Source organism: Pinus tabuliformis, chromosome 3_1 (assembly GCF_031772625.1).
Source record: "Pinus tabuliformis cultivar Carrire ecotype Pingquan chromosome 3_1, CPIR1, whole genome shotgun sequence".
Lineage (NCBI taxonomy): Eukaryota > Viridiplantae > Streptophyta > Pinopsida > Pinales > Pinaceae > Pinus > Pinus tabuliformis.
The window spans coordinates 391,805,315-391,826,343 of record NC_142301.1 but is presented as its reverse complement, the minus strand read 5'-3'; the positions used below and the strand labels follow the sequence as shown (position 1 = coordinate 391,826,343).

Here is a 21,029-nt window from a genome sequence, read left to right as displayed (position 1 = left end):
TGTGACTTAGATCGGTGAAATAGTGCTAAACCGGGGGGAGGTTTCATGTCATTAGGGATAGACTTGCACACAAGATTGAACCTTGTTGTGAACTCCTGCACCTTCTCATTCAGATTTCTCTTCATGGAATTGTATTCAGCCAAAATCTGTAATGGATTCTTTTTCTCTTGCCACCGGGCTCAGAACAACTCTATCAGCCACTAAGAATTGTTGATGGAATTATCTACCAAACTACGAAACCACTTCTTAACATCTCCAGAAAAACTTTGTGCCATAATTCTCATTTTGGCATCTTCGTCATCAAACTCTTCAAGATCGATGAAATCCACCAGTTTGTCAACATGTTGTTACGCTGTGATTTCTGAATTGCCATCGAAAAGAGGAAGTCTTTGACCATAGTTTTGAGGTAGGGCAGCAAGTTGACCAGGCAATACTAAAGGAGCAAACCTTGCCATGACTACGGGAGGAAGTTGTACGGGAACTACAATGGGCTTTGTCGATAGAGATGATGATGTCAAAGGACATAATGGTGGATTTACAATAACAAATGTGGTGGCTGATGTATTTGGAGGTATGGTAGAGGAAGTAGCAGCAGACAAAATTTCAAGTTGATATTGAATGTAGGCCTTTTCAATGGTGATCTGAAGTTGGTCAGCTAGGCTTTGGAGCTTATCAAAGTTGGACCAAAGCTCATGATCAGTTTTAGAAAACAGAGATTTAGCAGAAGGTCTAGAAAACAAAGATTTAGAAGGAGGCAAGTAAGAATCAAACTTAATAGGGTCAAATACTACCTCTGAAAGGAAATTTTCAGACTTTGATCGGAAAAGAGATAACTCAATTTGGATATACACAGAAAGATCTTCAGCAATAAACAATTGATCAGGCAAAGAAGTAGTCCTTACCAATTTACAAGCTCCACTTTCAGGATGAGGAGATTTGAGTTTCCTCAGCAGTTTCTCTGGATCATCAACAACTGGAGGCGGATTTGGGTCAAGGTTTGACCTCGTGTGTCTTTTAAGAGACAGAATTTAACACCTTAACTTGATGTGACTTAGATCAGCCTTCTTTCAGTACTGGAACCTGTCACCCACAGGTACAGTCTTGAATGCACTTGTAGAACTAATCCCAGGAAAATATATCAATTGTTTCCCCAGGAATGGCGCCAAAATGTTATCCTCCACAATATCCCAAAGCTGAGAAGGGAAATCGAAGGAGGTAACCTCAAACCACTTACAGTTCAGCAGCTAGCCCTACTAAACCAGAGAGGGAACTCTCTATGAATTCATAGCCAATGGTGACTAGAATGGGAAAAGATCTTCGGCTAGATATATTAGGCTCAGGTAGGGTTTTGAGCTTTTAGGTTTTGATGCTAGATAAAGGATGAAAACCAGGTAGCTAGGTCAAAGTATCAAAGGGTTATAGCAGCAAAGATATAGAGGAGCAAGGTAGCAATGTCTTTGTGATGGCTTTAGGGTTTGTTGGTTTAGTGTAGTGTTTGAAAGAAGAACAAGGTCTTAATGAGCATGTGCACCATGAATTCATTAAGAAAGAAGGAAAATTACACAAAATGATATTCCCATAAAAATAGAGCTTTATGCAAAGAATTATGCTTATAACCTTTAAGGAAAATCACTGAAGAAATAAGATATGGAAAAGAAAGATGTATATCATTCATAAAAAACTGTAACAGAGAATACATCATCACAAACTCACTGCACATGAATTCCTAGATAATAGCTGCAAACTGCTCCTTTGATTTCCTGAGTAAAATGTTGAAGTACAAGCTACAAGCGTTCTCACCTCTGATGTCCAACCCTGTGTTTGACTAAAAAATACATTCATATAGACCAAAAAACCATTTCCCCACTCTCAGGGGTCGAATCCCTCAATGTAGCATCAGTTACATGAAAAGCTCAACCAAAACCCTAAAGACTAGGGAGGTTCAAACAAACCCTCCATTTAGAAAAACTGATACATTTGACCTCAAATCAACTTTTAAGAGCATGAATCTAAGTCAAAATTATTCTACCAAAGCCTATTTACCCATAATTACATCATTAAGACATCAAAATAGCAAAATTACATCATTAGGTTGAAATCTGCTGAAAAACCGCTGCAGAAAAGCTCTCATAGGGATATGTGCAGCGCCTGTCTTGCAGAAGGATTTTGGAGGCCTTCCTATGCTCCAAATTCTGAGCTTGATAGCTCATTGGAAAGCCTCTGGATCTCTAGTTGTCATTTGACTCATCAAGCAAGTGATTTGGACACTCCATCAGGGAGAAAAAATGATTTTCCCAAGACTACTCCGATATGCACAGTGCCTGTTTCAAAACAGTGGCAAAAAGTGACTTTTTGACCCCTTTTTTAACATTTTCTCTCAATATGTCTACTAACAAGTCTACAAAATTGGATAGTTGAGATGCTCAAGCCATTATCTATCCAATGGTGGTGAGTTTTTGGCAAAAGGAGCGCTGAGGAAAAAGCGTAGCACCTAAGTGCTGCACTTACAGCGCTGTTTCTGAGTCTCAAAATGGGCTAAAAACTACAAAAAATTCCAAAATGACAAAAAAATCTCAAATTTTCTTCAAAATTGCCCAGTGAAGTCATCATATGATATGTCATGCCATGAGAGAGGCCTCAACAAGTATATCAAGCTTGTCTTTGTCCTTTTGGCTAATTAGGGTTTCCTTGAGCTTTTTCTTCAATTGCTTGATTCTGACTTGGGATACCCTATTCTTTGTGTAGTAATGCATGACCATGTGTCTTTGCAAGTTATTGTCCCTCCTTGCCTTCTTGAGGAGCTTCTCTAAGTGGCCATTGACCTTGTCAAGCCAATATACTCTGTCTGCATTGATCTCTTTAGCAATTAAGTCATTCACAGTGATTTGACCTCTAGGTGGAGAAACTTCTTTTTGCAGCTCAAGGGCTCTCTTGAGACCTCTTGTTCTTGGTTTCCCTGGTGTGCTTTGCTCTTCTTTATCCTCTGAATCATCCAACTGAACCACTGCTTTGCCTTTTACATCCTCCTTCTTCAAATTTGCTATGTGCTTGTTTTGGAGCATTTGGTTTACTTTCAATTGCATGTTTTCTTGTTGTAAGCATGCTATCAAAGCATTTGCCTCTGTCAACCTGTCTTCCAACCTTTTGATCTCAGCTTCCTTGTCCATTATGATTTGCTTTGCAACTTTGTCCTCATGACCTTTCTCCAAATCTATCACATTGGTGCCTGAATGAGTGAATTCCTCATGTTGTGGGGATGCTCTCTGTTCACCTGTTGTAGGCTTGGCCCTTTCAACAATCTCTGGAGCAAACACAAGCCTTTTGCCTTTGGAATAAGTCTTAGTCACTTCTTCCCTAAAAATCCTCTTGGTAGGTCTGCTTGAAGAAGCTACCTCTTGTTGTGCTGGTGAGTTTAGAGGTGTTGATTCACTACTAGATGTAGCTAGAGAAGCTAGGGGAAAAGCTGAATTTGCAAAGCCATCCCAAGACAAATTTACCTGTGCCAATTGATGACAAACTAAAATTTTCACCAAGCCATGATGAAATAGACTAGTATGATGATTTTCTCCCATCTTTTGTACCTTCTCTGTCATTTTTGTGAGGTTTTTGTAAAGATTGTGAGGCTTTTGTAAAGATAGTAAGGCAAGTTAAGTAGCTTCACACTGGTGAAATGCATCAAAAGCCTCATGTGGTACTGATACAGCCTTGAATACCTGCCCTCACATGTAAAATATTTCATGATCAATCTCATGAGAGGGGCATATCTGTCCAGCAAATGTCTGAATGGAAAAACGTGTTTTGGAGTTGTCTTATATGGTGGTTTCAAGTACATCTTGTAACTTTGAAGGTCAATGTCTCTTTTCTTAAACCAAGTTTCTCCAATGTTTGGAATCCCTGTGGCTGTAGAGATGACTTCCCTTGAAAGAGTGAACTCAATTCCTGCTATAGTCACCTTATCCCTCCTCAACTTGGTGGCAAAAGCACTGGTTAGTTTGTCATGAAACCTAAGTTGCTCAATTCTCTGGCAAAAGGCAAGACAACCTGCATCTTCAAATGATTTTCTGATGAAAGGTGATGATATGATCTCTTGGGTTGAGGTAGGCTCATATCTGATGACCTGCCCTCCTTTATGCCTCTTTTGTTCAAATGATTCAGACTCCATGGCAAAACCTAGCTCTATGGGGAGAAATTAGGGTTTTACTTGTAGGAAAATAAGGAATTCAGATAGCTTGAGGAAATTAAGGGAAATGAAAGGGATAGGGAGCTTGTAAATTCTTGGGAAATTTGGGAGGATAGTGAGGGATGTTAGGGAGCTAAGGAAGGTGGAATTTCAAAATTTGGGTGAGGGAAAGGGCTTTAAAGAGGGAAAACACAGTCCTAGCCTAGGAAAATGTACTCTAGGGTAGGGTTTGTGTAAAAATGATGAAATTTAGGGATGGGTTTAATAAAGGGTGTTTTGGAATGTGTAATTAGGGTAAGAGGAGGTGTATACGCATTAGGATACAAGTTTTGATAATAATTCTACCATGGAAATCATGAAATCATTGAAAACTGTCTTCAAAACCCTAGGAGAGGGAAATGAAACTTAGCAACACAACTAAGAAATTACTTGAGCAAATAAGAGGCCACCAACCTGGATTTAATGTGACACAACCTGAATTTGATGAAGAAACCACTACAAAGAAGTTTACAACGCTTTGATGAAAAACACAGCAGTCCAAGGAAATGCGCAGCACAACTGAGGATAAGCACAGCACTGAAAAGAAACTGAGCTTTGGGTATGCAAAGACTGATCTTTAGTTGGAAAATGTGATTTGTCTTGGTTAAGTAATGTCTTGGAAAATGAAATGAGCAAATGGAGAGTGAGTTTGACTCCTTTATAGCTTGTGGAAATCGATTTTTGCTTACATATGGTAGTGAACCCACCATAATTTTTCATAACTTGACTTTGATGCATCTTTACAATGCAGCTTCATAACTTTATGAAATTATTACATTATGAATGAGATAAAAAAAACATGCTTTAAAACCTTTTATTGACAACTTGACTTTCACTACTCCTTTATAAAATGATTTTAATGGTGACATGACCAATTTTCAGGAAATTAACCCTATGACCTAGTGGTGACCCAACATAGACTTATGAGATGAATTATGACCATGATGACCATGACACTCTTTCAAAAAGGGATGACCTGACCATGCTGAGGGTGGTGACTTTGCAAACCAAGGGAGTAGTGATGACCTATACCAACACCAACCAGTGACCAAATTTTTATTTGAGGATTGACTTGAAAATATAAAAATTTGACCTAAGACCCTAACAAAAACTTTAAAAGAACATAATTTTATCACTGGTGACTAGCAAGACTGACAGACACTAACACCTTTCAACCTGAGAAGGAAGGGATCTATCTCCTCTCCTTTCTGCATCTAATATTGTCTCAGCTGACTTTCTAATAGCATCTTACATTGCACGGAAGAGCCCTCATACAAGGCGGTCAAGGTCTCCCACATCTCCCTTGTTGTGTTCTTCTCAGCAATGTGTGGTACTACATGATCTTTGACCCCATCTAGGATCATGCACTTGGCCTTAGCCTGGGCCTCCTCGTATTTCTTCAATGGATCAGCGTCGACCGGTTCAGCAACAACCTTCAAGGCATAGTCCTTGATGCGATGTTTGTCTAAGATTGTCAGGATCCTGGCCTTCCAAATGACAAAATTGGATGCTCCGTCCAATCCGTCCCGATCCTTTAACCCATTCATTGCCATCTCTGCTCCTCTTCTCTAGACTCCCTCTGAGTCCTGATTTCCCTCTCGGAAATCCTTCAGCCAACCATCGAATCACTCCTCTCCAATCCTCCTTTGCCACTACAACCCGGATCTAGATTTCTTGGCTAGAAATCTGTCGAGGTAGTGCTTCCCCCTACATTGGTTCAGTCTCCTTATACATTGTTTTGCACCGACAGAAACAGCGTCCCACCAGCCCCTCAAATAAAAATCTGCACAGCTCCCTTAGCCCTGGCAACTCGAAGAATTTGAACCCTTTAGGCTATGTACAATCTCTGTGTGGGCTGAATCTGCTCCTCCTGGCCAACTGCGTCAATCCTTCCTGGCTCAGAAAGATGATGTGGCTTTGCGTGAGCCTGATCTGCCCTTCTCTGCCTTTGTGTTGGCCCTGATGGCTGATGCAGCGACTGCATGGGCTTCTCCCACCTACTGCGTCTTCCTCTTCCGACTCAGAATGCTAACGTAGGCACTGCGTGAGCCTCTGCATCACCTCTTTTGCACTGCATCACTCCTCCTTGTACCTCTCCAGCTTTGGAACAGCGTTGTCTCTCGGGACAGCTGCTTCTCTGCTGCAAACTCTCAGATTTCTTGGTTGGTGTCTTCAGTCGCCTATGATCTGCAATCGCTCTGATACCATGTGAAAATTCCTGAATCTAACACATCAGAAACCCCTAATGCAATTACTGGTTTACAATCTCCTACTTGTTCTTTGCATTAACAACTTCTTTAATTGCATAAACATCGAAGTAAGAACTATTGCAGCCTTCACAAATACACAGATCATGCACTGAAATAAACTGAGACAATAACACAAGGGACACCATTATTTTTGGACAATTGTCTCCGGAAAAACGCAATTCGGGAAAACAAGTGCAGCATATAGAGGGTTTGTATTATTAAGCATATTTGTGAATACAACTAGGGTGCCAGAAATGGCTCACCCAACAGAGAATATCCTTCACAGTAGTACCTCTATCCGGAGACAGATATTCAGGCAAATCAGTAAACGGATGATCAAACCCCAGAGCAACTCCGATTGTTCCCTATGTTGGACAGTGAAAGCTGCTCCAAGCACAGCTCTAGAACTGCGTCACTCCTCTAGGAGCTGCATCACCCTCTCCGGACTCGGGATCTGTTGATCTGCTCCCAGTCTGCCCCATAGAATCTCCCCAGCGTTGCCTCTGAGGCCCAACATCAGCCTCTATGGCTTTTACATCAGCCTTCTGCATCATCTCTTCGGCCTCTGTGTGAGCTCTTCTAGGGCCTGCGCTGTCTCTCCCAGCACTGCGTTGCCTCTTTGCTAGGTATTCTTCAGCGTTAGATGAAAATCCCTTAATGCACTGCCCTCACTACAACTCTGATCACTAACTCTATTTCCTCAGCAAACCTTGCCCCAGAAAATTGAATTCTTTGATCACTTGGTGTGTCTCCAAGTTACCCTCAAGCCTCCTCTTATACTTTTCCTGTTGACGAATCAACGGCCGAGATTAAGTCCCTAATCAACGACTAAGATTAGAACTAGCTTGATCCTCGTCACTTAGAACTTTCTCACCCATATTTTATTAATACATATTAATATTTTTCTTTTCCTAAATTTAAACTTAGGAACCCATTAAAAATATTAATTATTTTAATAACTCCTCATCTGGGTGGAATTTCTCCAAACAATTTCTGGGTCTTGGAGACCTCATGTGCCTTAGCCTATCCACCAATTTTCAAGGCTAGAGCACATTCGATGCTACCCAAAATCAACACCTCGCAGCTTCAAAAGTCTTTCTTCTTCTATCCCCATCATGACAAGTGAGTGATCTGATGCTTTTCTGACCTCAACGTGGCGGATGTAGACCAAGGACAACAAGTTTCTCCTCCACTGTGGGAGATACAAAACATCATGCAAAAGAATGTCCGGAAGTCCAGGCAATTTAAGCCCGATTGTGCCAAGCCCTGATGGCTTGAGTTTTGATTTTTCTGCAAAGTATACTACTCCATCAACATTATCAGTAAATTCTTCAAAAAAACTCTTCTAAAAGTCATGTGGCAAGTTGCTCCTAAATCAAGTAACCAATCATTTTTCCAAGAAGCAAGTGAAACATTAAGCAAGTCTTCCTTTACTCCAATATTACAATGTGCCACAACATAGTGAGCGGATTCAGGTGTTTTACCTTTCTCTTTGTCATTGGTTTTACATTTGCCTTGATTTCTTTCCTGCTCAATTTTGTCCCAATGCAACTTGCATGTGGATGCATCATGTGATCCATCTCTATTGCAATGTATGCAATGAAGATCAGACTTTTCTCTTTGAGAGTGTCTACCCCCCCTGCCTCTGAATTTTCTTCTTCCTCTTCCTCTTCGACCACCTCTTCCTCTAGAAGAATCTTGAGCATGATCCTTCTCTCTATGTGCAAGACACGCAGCTTCTTCAGAAGACTGAGGAGCTATCCTTTTCCCAAAAGCCTTCTCTCTCTCAGCAAACTTTTTCACAAAGGAGTCAAAGGTAATCTCTATGAGGTTTCCATTTGCTTGCAATGACTCAAGGTAATTTTAATAAGTGGGATATAGTGCCTTGACAAAAGCTATAATAGATCTTCGATATCATTTGTGACTTCGATATCATGCATAATAGATCTTACTTATGATGCTAAAGCAAGAGGATCGTCATTTTTCAATTCCAAACTGAACAATTTAATCATCAATTGGACAACTTCAAGTTCAGAGTGTGAGCCATAGAGTTCCTTCAACTTCTGTAAGGCTTCAAAAACATTTGAAAATGGTAAAATATGACCACTCACCTCTTCATTTACAGATGTTGCAATCAATTCATAAGCCTTGTTGTTCTTGTTTTCCCAAATGGTGAATTCCTTGTCTGAAGTAGGCTTTGCAGGTTCATTATCTCCTTCTCCAACACAAACTCCTTTCCACAACTCATTGAAAATGAGAGCGTGTTTTATCTTCCACGACCATTCTAGATAGTTCTCTTTCCCAAAGAGAACTACTCCAATTATAGAGATCAATGAATGCATTTAAAAAAATGTGTACTGTAAAAAAAATCGCTCTTCTACTGGAAAAAAATTGCACTTGCTATGTAAAAAAAAAAATTGCATTGTAGTACCAATACTGTGAAAATATAATTCTGACATGTATATAATAGAGGTATATTTGGGGAAGGGTGTATATGGGGGAAGACGTTATAGTGGAGACTGATTTGTCTTCTTCCCTGGAATGGTGGAGCGGCATATGAAATGGTGTGCCTCCACTGGTGAAATCACAGTGGAAGCAGCGTTAATATACCGCTGCAGTGAGTATACAGGAGCAAGGAAGGGACCGATGGTAGAGCGTATGTACCACAATGTATATATGGAGCGTTGTTTGGAGGAGCATGGAATATAAAAACCAGGAAGAGCGCACAACAAATGGGACCGGATTATTAAAAAAAAGCAGTAGAGCAGGTTGGTAATGAACTTGCAATTAAAAAACCGTATGCAATTATATATGGTATGGAGGTATCGGTGGTGCAGTGGTATTAAACTGGACCGGAGTCACAGCAGGTGGTGGAGGGGCCGAGTGGTGGTATTGGTGCTGTGAGCAGAGTGGTATGGGGAGGCCACAATATGTAGAGTAGCGTGGTATGGGGAGAGCAGATTTAACAAGGAGTCACAGCTTCCAGCATTGGAGTGGTGTTGAAGGCATGCGGACTTCAAGTTACCTCTTTTTTTCTTCATTTTTAACTGAGACAACACACAGGACCGGGACAGCGTTTGTTGCGTTTGGGTGTTGGAGAGGTATTAACTATGCGTAATGCATACACCAAGTAACAAACTCCCGTATATAAAACAATAACACAATACAACCTTCAAAGACTTGTCAACAACATTCACGGTGTTTTAAAAAAACAGTCAAGGCACAACACATATACTTGGACCTTCGCATACAAACAGTTGAAATCGTTGTGTCGAGGTAAGGTAACGTTGAAACTCGCCACACCAACCACATCATCTCTCAGAAAACCCCACACTGTTCCATTCCTTTCAAACCAAAGGCAGCAGTTTGTAATGCCTCGACCCAATCTCCACATCGATCTTCAAACACGCCATTATAGAAAACGTAGAACCGGCGGATATGTGCATTAGGGTGCTAGTGAGCGAGAATCACTCCAAGGTTGAGGATGACAGGAATTTGGCAGATTGCAAAAAATGGCAGAGGGGAGTTACAAGGGCAAGGAAACTAAAAATGGAGCTGGCTCTGATACCATGTCAGACCAGGTGGTAACTCCTCAAATGAATTGCATTTCTTCATTAAGATTGCTCATGGTTATATACAAGGAGGAAGAGACTCTTGGGCTTCACCTCCCAATGTCTCTTCATTTTCCTATTCTGCATTATTTACAAATGTTCACCCAATCCCAATGATTAGGTATCAACAATATTCTCAAGCAAGGAGAGGGTTTTCCCAGTTGGGTTCCCTAGAAAAATTGTGTTGTTGAAAATGTGCAATTATGTGTTTATTTATGTTCCTATTCCCCTGCAAATTAGGTAGAGAAATTGTGTCTATATGAAAAGAAACTAGTTTTCATATCGTTCATATTAGCAATTGCAGAATTTTGTGCATTTTCTACACAAAAGTGGATCATATAAATAGAGATGACTCTCATTGTGAGAGATGATCAGCATCATCACGGATCTCTTTTGTAAATAATTTTGCACTTCTTCTAGGACGAATTGGATGTTCTTTAATGCATTTCAATATCTTTGGGAGTTGATTTTGCTTTCTCTTGGAGCTACTTCTTGATCTATGATTGGATATATCTCTTGTTATCTTATAAGTGCTATTTGTTGAAGATTTTTCTTGAAATAATGTCTAATGTGTGGAATCATTGCAACTAGCTAGATCTTTTGTGCCCTAATTTATTGAATTTCATTCTAAAGATTGTTAGATTGTAAAATGCACATGTTACTCATTAAATAACAAGTAGACAAATGTTCCTAGTGGATTGCAATCTGTTTTCCTTCCATGAAAGTCCATAGATCTTGGGTGGTTAAATGTTAAAAGGTGGTTGCTACAGCATCGCTTTTTAGCCTCCTTGAAGACGAATTTAGCAAATTTCGAATCATCATTGACTCCATAGCTAAGGGAAGTAAGCACTATGTTGAAAATTGGCAGCTCAAGGATGAATTTCCTTATCTAAAATCTCATTTCTAACAATTCTAAAGTGACTTTCTAAATATTGAAAGTCATGTCTAGCATCTCAAGTATCACTTTCCAAAAAGAGTAAATCACCTTGAATCAATTGGTAATCAAGTATCGTTGATGGAAAATCACTTAACCTATCATTAATCAATCCTAATAGTTCAATCTCGACTTAATCATCAATATTATTATTATTATTTATGATACTATTATATTATTATTAAAAAGAAATTCATGTCTTTCAATCAAGGCACTCAATCATGTCATATGTAACTCCCCTCAATTAATGCATATGTTACTCTTTCTCACTTAATGGATATGTTACACTCTCTCTTACACACTCATTAAAAGAATGGCATATTCCTCTTACATACTCATTAAAGCATGTCATAAAAGATTTCTCCTATGCACTCTTTAATGCATATGTTACACTCTCTCCTTTATGGCATAAGTTACTAAGGCATGCACACCTCTCTCCTTTATGGGATAAGTTACTAAGGCAAGTGAGCTTCCCCCATCAAGTCATGTGTTGCCTTCTTCTTAATGGCATAAGTTACAAGGCATGTGTTGCCTCTCCATAATGACATGAGTTACACTCCCTAAATGGCATATGTTACTCTTCCTCAAGGCATGAATATTGCTCCCCCTTTATGAGCAGAATTTGTTGCTCCTCCTATATATGTATCTCATATCATCTCATCTCCTCACTACTTGTGCATTGTGAAAGAAGGATTTGAACTTGAGAGAGAGAGTTGGAAAGATTTGAAGAAGATTGTGAGAGAGAAAGACTTGGAGAGTAAGAGTAGAACTTGAAGGTTGATTCAGTGTTTGCATCAGCTGCTGCTACTAGTGATCTTCATGCAACAGCTTGTTAAGATTTGGGTGAACTTACTCATTCTCTTGATCTCTCATTGTACTTTGTATCTCTGTTGAACAATTGATATCTAATAGAAGAAGAATCTAGTTGGGTTTTGCCCAGGTCATTGTGTTAGAAAATCCGAAAGACAGAAAGATTTTCTTATGTTGATAATTACTTGTGATATCTTTATGTTCTTATTAACTTTCTTATGTTCTTCTTTTATCTTTGTTTCATCAAGCAATCATCGAACAAAACACGAAGATCAATGACACCAAACGTGGGCACTCAAACAGGGCTAAAACCCCTCTATAGGGGAAAACCCAATCAAACTCTTCCACTAGCAAATTCAAGTTGAGATAGACCAAGACCCTAGACCAAAAGACCTTCCTCCTCCACCAAGTCAGCCCTTCCTTCCAATAGATGATCTCTCCCAAAGTCACCAAGTGTCAGCTTCTCAAATGCAGCTTCAACCCAGAACTTCAACCTTCCAGCTTCAGAACTTCAACCTTCCAGCTTCAGAACTTCAACCCCAACATCAAAATTTTGGCCCAGCCTTAGGACTATAGCTTCAGCCCTTCCAGCAGCTTAGCAGCTTCACATGTGTGAGAAAAAGAGAGAAAATTTCAACTTCTTGTGCTTGACAAAGTCCTCCTTTTTTGCTAGCCCTTTTCTCCTTGTTCCTTGAATTTCACACTTTTTCTTGTCCTAGAAGTTGTAGATCAAAGTTCTTGAGTGAGTGTTCCAAATGAGGCCTAGTTGTTGCTTTTATATAGAATATTTTGCCCCTCATTTAGACCGACTTGTCCATTTTGAAGCCGACTTGGTGGAGGAGGCCTAGAAGACCTAATTTATATCAAAATAAATTTGTTTCTTGATTAGTAATGCCCAAGAAGGGTCTATTACATTATGACATGGACAAGGACACTTGACATAAACCCTAGAAGCCTACAATGGAGGTTTTTACCTATAACCATTGACCCAAGCATGAAACCCATGCTTTAATAAGTCAATTTATTTAATAATAAAATTTCCTTTTCTTTCTTTTGATAAATACATTACATCATGACTAAAATACAATTATGAAGACCGACACTAGTTACATTCTTCAACACTCCCTCTTAACTAGGGAGGTATTCATAATTACATATATACAGAGGTACATGGAAGATCTCAAAATGATATGCTCTATGAAGAATCACAGCACACGCAGTGCTACAGATTAGATACCTGACTAGGGTACTCTAATCGAGTGGGACTAAGGTGGACTCAAGCTTTAGCCATTATAGGTACCATCAAGGTTTTAAGCTCTGCCACCAACCCAAGGATCTAGGTGCTTACCCAAGGTCGGAGCTCCATGACCAACGCCACCCTCCCTACTTCGGGATCTAGACATCAACACATAGGCCAACGAGATGTCCTCCCAAGCATCTTGCCATAAGATGCTTCATCTCTCCTTATTAACTAAATCAAATATATATCCACAACTCCAAGCATGCTTCAAATGTTCAACCTTTTTATGGAGAGATCATGCACAATCACAACCCCAATCAACAATAAACCTTTAAGCATATATATACAAGTAAACACAGACCTTCAGGGTCCTCAAGCATTCTGATGCCACTTGTATCATCATCAAGTTATCCAAATACAGCTTGTCGGAAGCTTTCTTCTTCTTTCATTTCTTCAGTAGCACCAAATACAGCCTCAATACTTCTCAAGTCTTTGTGAACATCTATCTGTAGTACTTTCATTCTTTGGTTTCATTCTTACTTCAAGGTATTCATTATGACTATCATAATATGCCCTCCCTCTCAACTGGGGAGATATACCCTTTCTTCTATCCAGGCTCCCTCTCAACTTAGGGAGATCAACAACTTCATAACATCGAAGAAACTTCATCCTTTCAAGGCTTCATTCATGGCATCAAGGTTATCTTGATCATCATCATTCTTATCATGTTCATCATCATCTTCAACATCTTGAAGATCATGTACCTGCAAAACATTTAATAACAAGTACAACCAAATATAGAAGCATGAAGTTAACTATATCAAAATCATATCATTACAATGGAAACATCAAAACATTCAGACTTTAGACATTAGATACCTAAACCTAGATAAGTTCATAATCAGCAAAGCTTACATCCTTTTAGACTTCAACTTTTTTGCTAGGGTTTTATCATAAACCATAGACTCCATCTTTGAGACACAAATTCTTATATATTAGCGATTCAATCAAATAACAATCCTACAATACATCTAAGGTTCCAACAATATACCTTTAGAATTACATGTTAGACTCTAGTAGGGTTTGTTTCAAACCCTAGATTTTATCATCAAAACTATACATCGAAAAACAATATCATATCCTAGAATATCAATCTCTACTAGGGCTTTGTTACAAACCCTAGATTTCACAAACTAAAACATGAGCATCAACAATTAAGTTAGCATACTCGCATATACATATCTAGGATGCACTAGCATTCAATATTCATACTTACTAGGTAAACCCAAGACACAAATACATCAAAGTTAGATATAAAATGACTTTGACCAGAATAGGTTTCAGTGATGCAGAAGAATATACACCTAGGGTTTCATTCCTAGGATCTTACTATAACTATGGCAAGGGTTTTGTTCATAAACCCTAAATCACCAAACCCTAAAATATCTAGGGTTTCATTCAGACATTAACAGCAAACCCTAAAGGACTAGGGTTTTAACCATAACATTATAAAAACCCTAAACTTCAAAAGAATAAGATTTCTAGACCTTATCAATAACCCCAAAGAAGATTAGGGTTTCATTATTCAACATGTACATACCCTTAGCAACAAGAGGCTAAGGTTTTACAATGAGCCCTCAAGGTTAGATTTTCACAAGAAAGATCAAATTAACGAGGGTAGATTCAATCTAATGATTAATCACCCTAACAAGAATCTTTAAGATTCAAAACCCTATACATAATGATGTCAGTAATGTAAAGCAAATTTCAAAAGAGAATGAGCATAGCTTTTCTATGAAGAGAACCTTGTAACAAAACTTGTAGTTTAAGACATACATTGAATTGTTATTTAACAAACCTTGTAAGACAATTCTTGAAGGGCTTCCTTTGCAAGAGTACTTCTCCCATGCTTCAAGTGTATCCTTTGAAGTCTCCTTCATGACCTTTGTGTATTCTGCAATCTTCCCTATCAAGAAAAATATAAAGAAAAGGTTATTAGCATACAATACAAACAAATCTTGATGTGAGGAGGAAACCAAACATGAAAAGATGAAACAAAGAACAAAATACTTATATTTTGGTAAAATGGTGGAAACTCCCTCTTAATTCAATCTTTCTGAGGGACACCTACAACTTATCAAAATAATTCAAAAACGTTCTAACACGACACGTTAGACCTACAAACTCTAGAAATCAAAACATAAAGGAAAACAATGCAAAACTTAAGATAGAAGGATATGCGAGCGATGGTATTCCCTAGGAGCCTTTGGCAAATATATCTTTGATTTCGGATTCTTCAGTCTTGTTTCTCTTATGTGGAGCTTCATCAGCAACATTCGCATGTTCTCTTTTTCTCTTACTATTCCTTAGATCTTCAGGATGATGACTTTTGTAATGACCCATCTTGTGAAAATTGTAGCATTCAATCTTGTATAGATCAACTTTCTTTCTTGGTCCTTTGAACTTCTTGAAGGTTCCCTTCTTCTTGTGATGAGCAGAATAGGCATTAGATGTGTTGTCTTCTTCATCCTCCATGTTGTTTACTAACGATATTCGAGCCTCTTCTTGACTGCATGCATTCCACATTTGTTCGAATATTGGAGTATCCTTCCAAGTGCTAATTCTTGATGCAAAAGCATTCCAAGGTTTTGGTAGACCTAGAAGAGCAGCAACTACAAGCTCTTTTTCTGGTACAACTTCATCTATTGCTTGGAGTTCATCTCTTATTCTAGATATCCTTACAAATATGATGACACGGTCTCATCTCTTGTCATCCTTATTGTCCTTAGTTCATTCTTGAGGCTATTTATCTAACCAATGTTCTTGATGGTGAATAGCTTGGAAAGAGCTTCAAACATTTCTTAAGCAGAATCTATGTTGAATATGTATGGAATTAGATTGTCCTTTACTCTACCCACTATCAAATTCATGGCCAAGATTTGGTTTCTCTGAACTTCTCCTTTCCTGCATCATTTGTAGGCTTCTTGACTTTTCCTTGAACAAGATCCAAAACTTTGTGCTTAGCGAGGATAAGATCTATCCTCTTTTTCCATGCCCTATAGTTGGAGGCTCCTTCTAGCTTGTTTTCTCCCTTCATTGTAGTTGACATAGTTCCTATAGATAGTAGGCTTCTCTCCTTATATAATCATTTTCCTTAATGACCTTCCTTTGATCCCCTTTTCTTCAATAGATCTTCAAGCTGCCTTTTTCTTCCTTCTTCACCTTAGCTCTGATACCATGTTAGAAAATCAGAAAGGCAGAAAGATTTTCTTATGTTGATAATTACTTGTGATATCTTTGTGTTCTTATTAACTTTCTTATGTTCTTTTATCTTTGTTTCATCAAGCAATCATCAAACAAAACACAAAGATCAATGACACCAGATGTAGACACTCATCCAGAGCTAAAACCCCTCTATAGGGGAAAACCTAGTCAAACTCTTCCATTAGCAAATTCAAGTTAAAATAGACCAAGACCCTAGACCAAAAGACCTTCCTCCTCCACCAAGTCAGTCGTTCCTTCCAATAGATGATCTCTCCCAAAGTCACCAAGTGTCAACGTCTTGAATGCAGCTTCAACCTAGAATTTCGACCTTCCAGCATCAGAACTTTGACCCCAACTTCAGAATTTTGGCCCAGCTTCAAAACTGCAGTTTCGGCCCTTCCAGCAGCTTCACACGTTTGAGAGAAAGGGAGAAAATTTCAACTTCTTGTGTTTGACAAAGTCCTCCTTTTTGGCTAGCCCTTTTCTCCTTGTTCCTTGAATTTCGCACTTTTTCTTGTCCCAAAAGTTGCAGATCGAACTTGTTGAGTGAGTGCTCCAAATGAGGTCAAGTTGTTGCCTTTATATAGGAGATTTTCACCCTCAGTTAAACCGACTTGTCCAGTTTGAGGCCGATTTGGTGGAAAAGGCCTAGAAGACCTAATTTATATCAAAATAAATTTGTTTCTTGATTGACAATGCCCAAGAAGGGTCTATTACATTATGACATGGACAAGGACACTTGACATAAACCCTAGAAGCCTACAATGAAGGCTTTGACCCATAAATCATTAACCCAAGCATGAAACTCATGCTTTAATAAGTCAATTTCTTTAATAATAAAAATTATTTTTCTTTCTGTTGATAAATACATTAGATCATGACTCAAATACAATTATGAAGACCGACACTAGTTACATTCTTCAACACATTGGACCTAAATTCTCTGTGTCTCATTTTGTTCTCGGTTGTCTTCTATTATGCATTTGGTTTAGGTTCTATCTACAATTAATTAACTAATATTGCAGCATAAAGAAGTTTTGTAATAAGTGATTGTTACAGCATAGAACATCTGATTTTCAACATACTAGTCCTAGTAAAATTGGCAGTCACCCTTCTTTTCTTACTCTTTTCTCTTCTCCAAAATTTTGGGCCCCTTCTCCTAGATGGCCTAGCTAGGGCACCCTGTGAAATTCCTTAGAGGGGGTATCTTTCAAATCCGTTTAAACAATAATCTGAGTTGGTGTATCCGCTAGGGATTCTCAAAGTTTGGTAAAATTCTCACAGTTAGTTTTCGAGAAAACTTGTGACCCAGTTCTGTATATGGAAAACTGCCTTGAGCATCTTGGATAAGGTGGTATTCTTAAGGGTCTTTGAACATAGTATTCAAAGAAACAAATCATTCTAGACCATCTCCTTATCATATCTGACCTAGTGAGAACAGTGGACGAGCTCCTCCCACTATTACTCATAAACCCTAGGTTTTGCATAGGCTCCTTCTAGCTCTCTCAAGTATGGTGAAACCCTATTTTGAAGTGATAGATCATCTCGCAAAGCTTCTTGAAAGGTCCTATCTCATCTTGGAAGTCTTGATTCTAGGCATACCAAACCCCATTGCATATTTAGAGCCCTAGATCATGATCTCCATCCTAGGTCTTTCGTGGAGAGATTTTCTCGCATCAAGCCTTAATTGAGCGTCTCCTTGAATGGGCTTAATGGAATCACTTCTCATAGATCATTCATCATTCATTCTCAAGTGATTCCTATCCTATAGAGACTCCTCCCATCAGTGAAAGTTTGTGAAGAGTAGCGGGCACTGATTGAGGTGACAGTGGCTCTTTGTCCCATTGTTGTCATTTAGTCTAGAAGTTGTCCCATAGGTTCCCCTCTTAGGACCCCTGCTAGATTGTGTGGCAACAAGCCCCAAAAAGAATATGAAAAGAAGAAAATTTAAAATTTAAAAAGGAAGGTATTTTGCCTCCAAAAGGTCAAGTCAGCCCAGCATGTAGACACACCAATTCAGGCTCATTTGATGACTATATAAAGGCCATTTGACCTCCTCCATTGGATGATAATTTGGATCACAACAAGACAGTATTTTTTATTCATCTATGCAGAAGGATGTAAAGAGGAGCAGTCAGAAGTTTGACCACACAGTTCAGCAATGATCAAGTTATCTTATCTTTGTTTGATCTCATTCTAACTTCACACGTGTGGGAGCAAATTACAGTGTTTCCTGTCTATCTCTCTGAGCTACAAACCAAATTTCTATGGAAGAGCAAAAGGTCAAAATTTGGCCTAGTTGATCAAAGCTGACCAAAGTTTATGGGCAGTTTTCCTAGGGCTTGTTGACTGATCAGCTTGACTTTAATTTTTACTAGAAAATCAAATTGTATCTCTTGTTGAATTGGCCAATTTCTCTAAGAAAAGGTTGTTGGGTTTTTTCCTATTTAGGGTTTTCCCAAGGTAAAATTTTGTGTCTCTTGTGTTTAGTTGTCTCTTCATGATCCTACTATCATTATTGTTTCTAATGTTGAGATCTTTTGTGTAATTGCTTAATGATGAATGTCAATACAAGAAGGATTAAATTAAGAAATCATTAGAAGTAACTGTCAGATTATACGATCCTAAAAATAGAGAGCTCACTTTTTGAAAACCTTTGTCCATATATTTTTATATTCATTGTGTGGAGTGGATTTAATTTGTATTTTTTTCTTGATCACATTGCTATTGGGGTTTAATCTAAAAAACTTAATAATAAGTAAAACTACACAACAATTAACAGAATGTGCCACCAAATGGCTACATAGTCACATGCAAGGGGTGAATTAGGGGGCAACCCCACTTGGCCTTTTTGTTTTGCAAGTGGATAACTTAGAGCAACTAGACCATTTTGAAGGGGAGCTTCAAATCATGCAGGGGTTCACATTCATGTCACACTCAATCTAAACCAGTGTTTTTAAAACCGAAACCGGTGACCGGACCGGTCCACTTAATGAACCGGTTTACCGACCGGAACCGGGACTGGTTTGGTCTAAATGAACCAGTGTTAGAAAAATACATAAAATAATTAATTTTTAATGAAAAAAACTATTTTTAAGATTTATAACCATGAGTCCAAGGCAAAGATTCCTCATTTATATACCATGTAAAGGCGCATATATCAAAATGGCACCGAGTGCAATACATATCATCGACAAAATACATAAGCAATGAGGCTCTAAATGGCCTCTAGAGTGCAAAAACAAAGCCTACAAACTATGGGGCCAGTGGCCTACTACAAGACTCAAGTCTACATATATGATAATACTATAATAGTGATCAACATTATCACTTGAAACTTCTCATGAGTCATCATGATCAAACTCAGTTGGTTGAGTCTCGACTCCCAAACTTTGCAGTCACAAACTTCTCTATTGGTTCAATGACTTGAGTCTCAAACTTCTGAAGGTATTCTGCCCTAATATGCCCTATTATTTCATTTGGTGCTCCACATGGCTTTACATGGCCTCCTATCCCAGCCAAGTGTTGCTTGAACCTGTTAATACCCCCTCCTTGAATGGATTTTTGGCAATATTTGCAGATCATTTTGCCATCAATCATATCACAATGAGCCCATGCAGTATCTCTGGCTTTTGGAGGCATGATGACTACTACTTAGCTTAAACTTTGTTGTTCCACTACTCCAGCAAAAACTCAACACTCTCCAAGCTCCCAAGCAAACTCACAAACACTCCAAATGAGATGTGTGAGACAAATGAGAGGGAGAGGGGCCTCTTAAAGGCTTGGAGAGGGTGTTTTTGGAGGGAAAGCACCCTTAGTTTCCCTCCAAAACCCCTAAAACACAGTCAAAAAGTCGCTTTTTGGGCTCACGGTGGGCGTGCCTCCTAACCGGCCGGTTTAGGACGGAACCGGCCGGTTTGATACAAACCGGCCGGTTCCGTCCTAAACCGGCCGGTTAGGACCAGTTAGCTGCAAAATTTGGCGAAGTCACCCCTCTGACCGGGTTTTTTGGCCGGTTTCAACCGGTGGGCCTGCTAACCAGCCGGTTAGACCGGTAACTGGTTAGCTAGGCCGGTTTTGAATACTATTCTAAACACTGAAGATGCCACATTGGAGGGGTCGCTCCTAGTTGGGTTTGAACATTGTTGAGGTTATTAAGTCAAATAACTCAAGGCAACTTCCCGTAGAGACTAATCTCGCTCACTTGATTTATCAACAAGATCAAAGTACGAAGGTGCATATTTCACACTCCAGCAAGGATGAGGTAAGTTGAGCACAAGGGTATTCACCCAACAACCATCTATTTCTCAAAAAAGTCGAATTTTTTTACTTTTAATCATTAGATTACAATTAGTTAAGCTTGCTCATTTTTCCTTGAAGTTATTCATTTGGCTAGCTTTACCTTGGGGGAATTGTTGAAAATAGTAGTGAGAAAGTGATTCCTTGATTTGTGCCTTAATTCAAGGAGCCAAACTCGAGTTCCTTCTTGTGCATGCTAGTGTTCCTAAAATTTAGGAGTTTCCCTAAAAATTAGGAGTGCATGGGGCAGTTCACTGACGTGTTGAAGTTGAAGGTCGAGTTTTGATCTTCTAGAGTGAGTTAAATTAGGAACTGAAAGCTTAAGTGGAGTTAGCCTCCTAAATTTTAGGAGGATCCAGTTAACTAGTTTTGTTGACTTTTGTTAACTAGAAAAGCTCCAGTT

The 21,029-nt window shown here is 38.9% G+C and overlaps 1 protein-coding gene across 3 annotated transcripts in view; it reads right to left on the bottom strand.

Annotated features, from left to right (window-relative positions):
* The window catches only part of LOC149187366 (transcription factor-like protein), a 340,582-nt gene that overhangs the window by 285,697 nt on the left and 33,856 nt on the right, over positions 1 to 21,029 (bottom strand). The window contains exon 3 of one of the 3 annotated variants that reach the window (XM_089411340.1): positions 14,922 to 15,024. The exons of the other annotated variants lie outside the window; for them this stretch is intronic. Within the exon in view, the coding sequence (XP_089267466.1) occupies positions 14,922 to 14,971 (50 nt within the window). The 5' untranslated portion in view covers positions 14,972 to 15,024. The remainder of the gene's footprint in view (positions 1 to 14,921; positions 15,025 to 21,029) is intronic. 3 annotated transcript variants of the gene reach the window in all.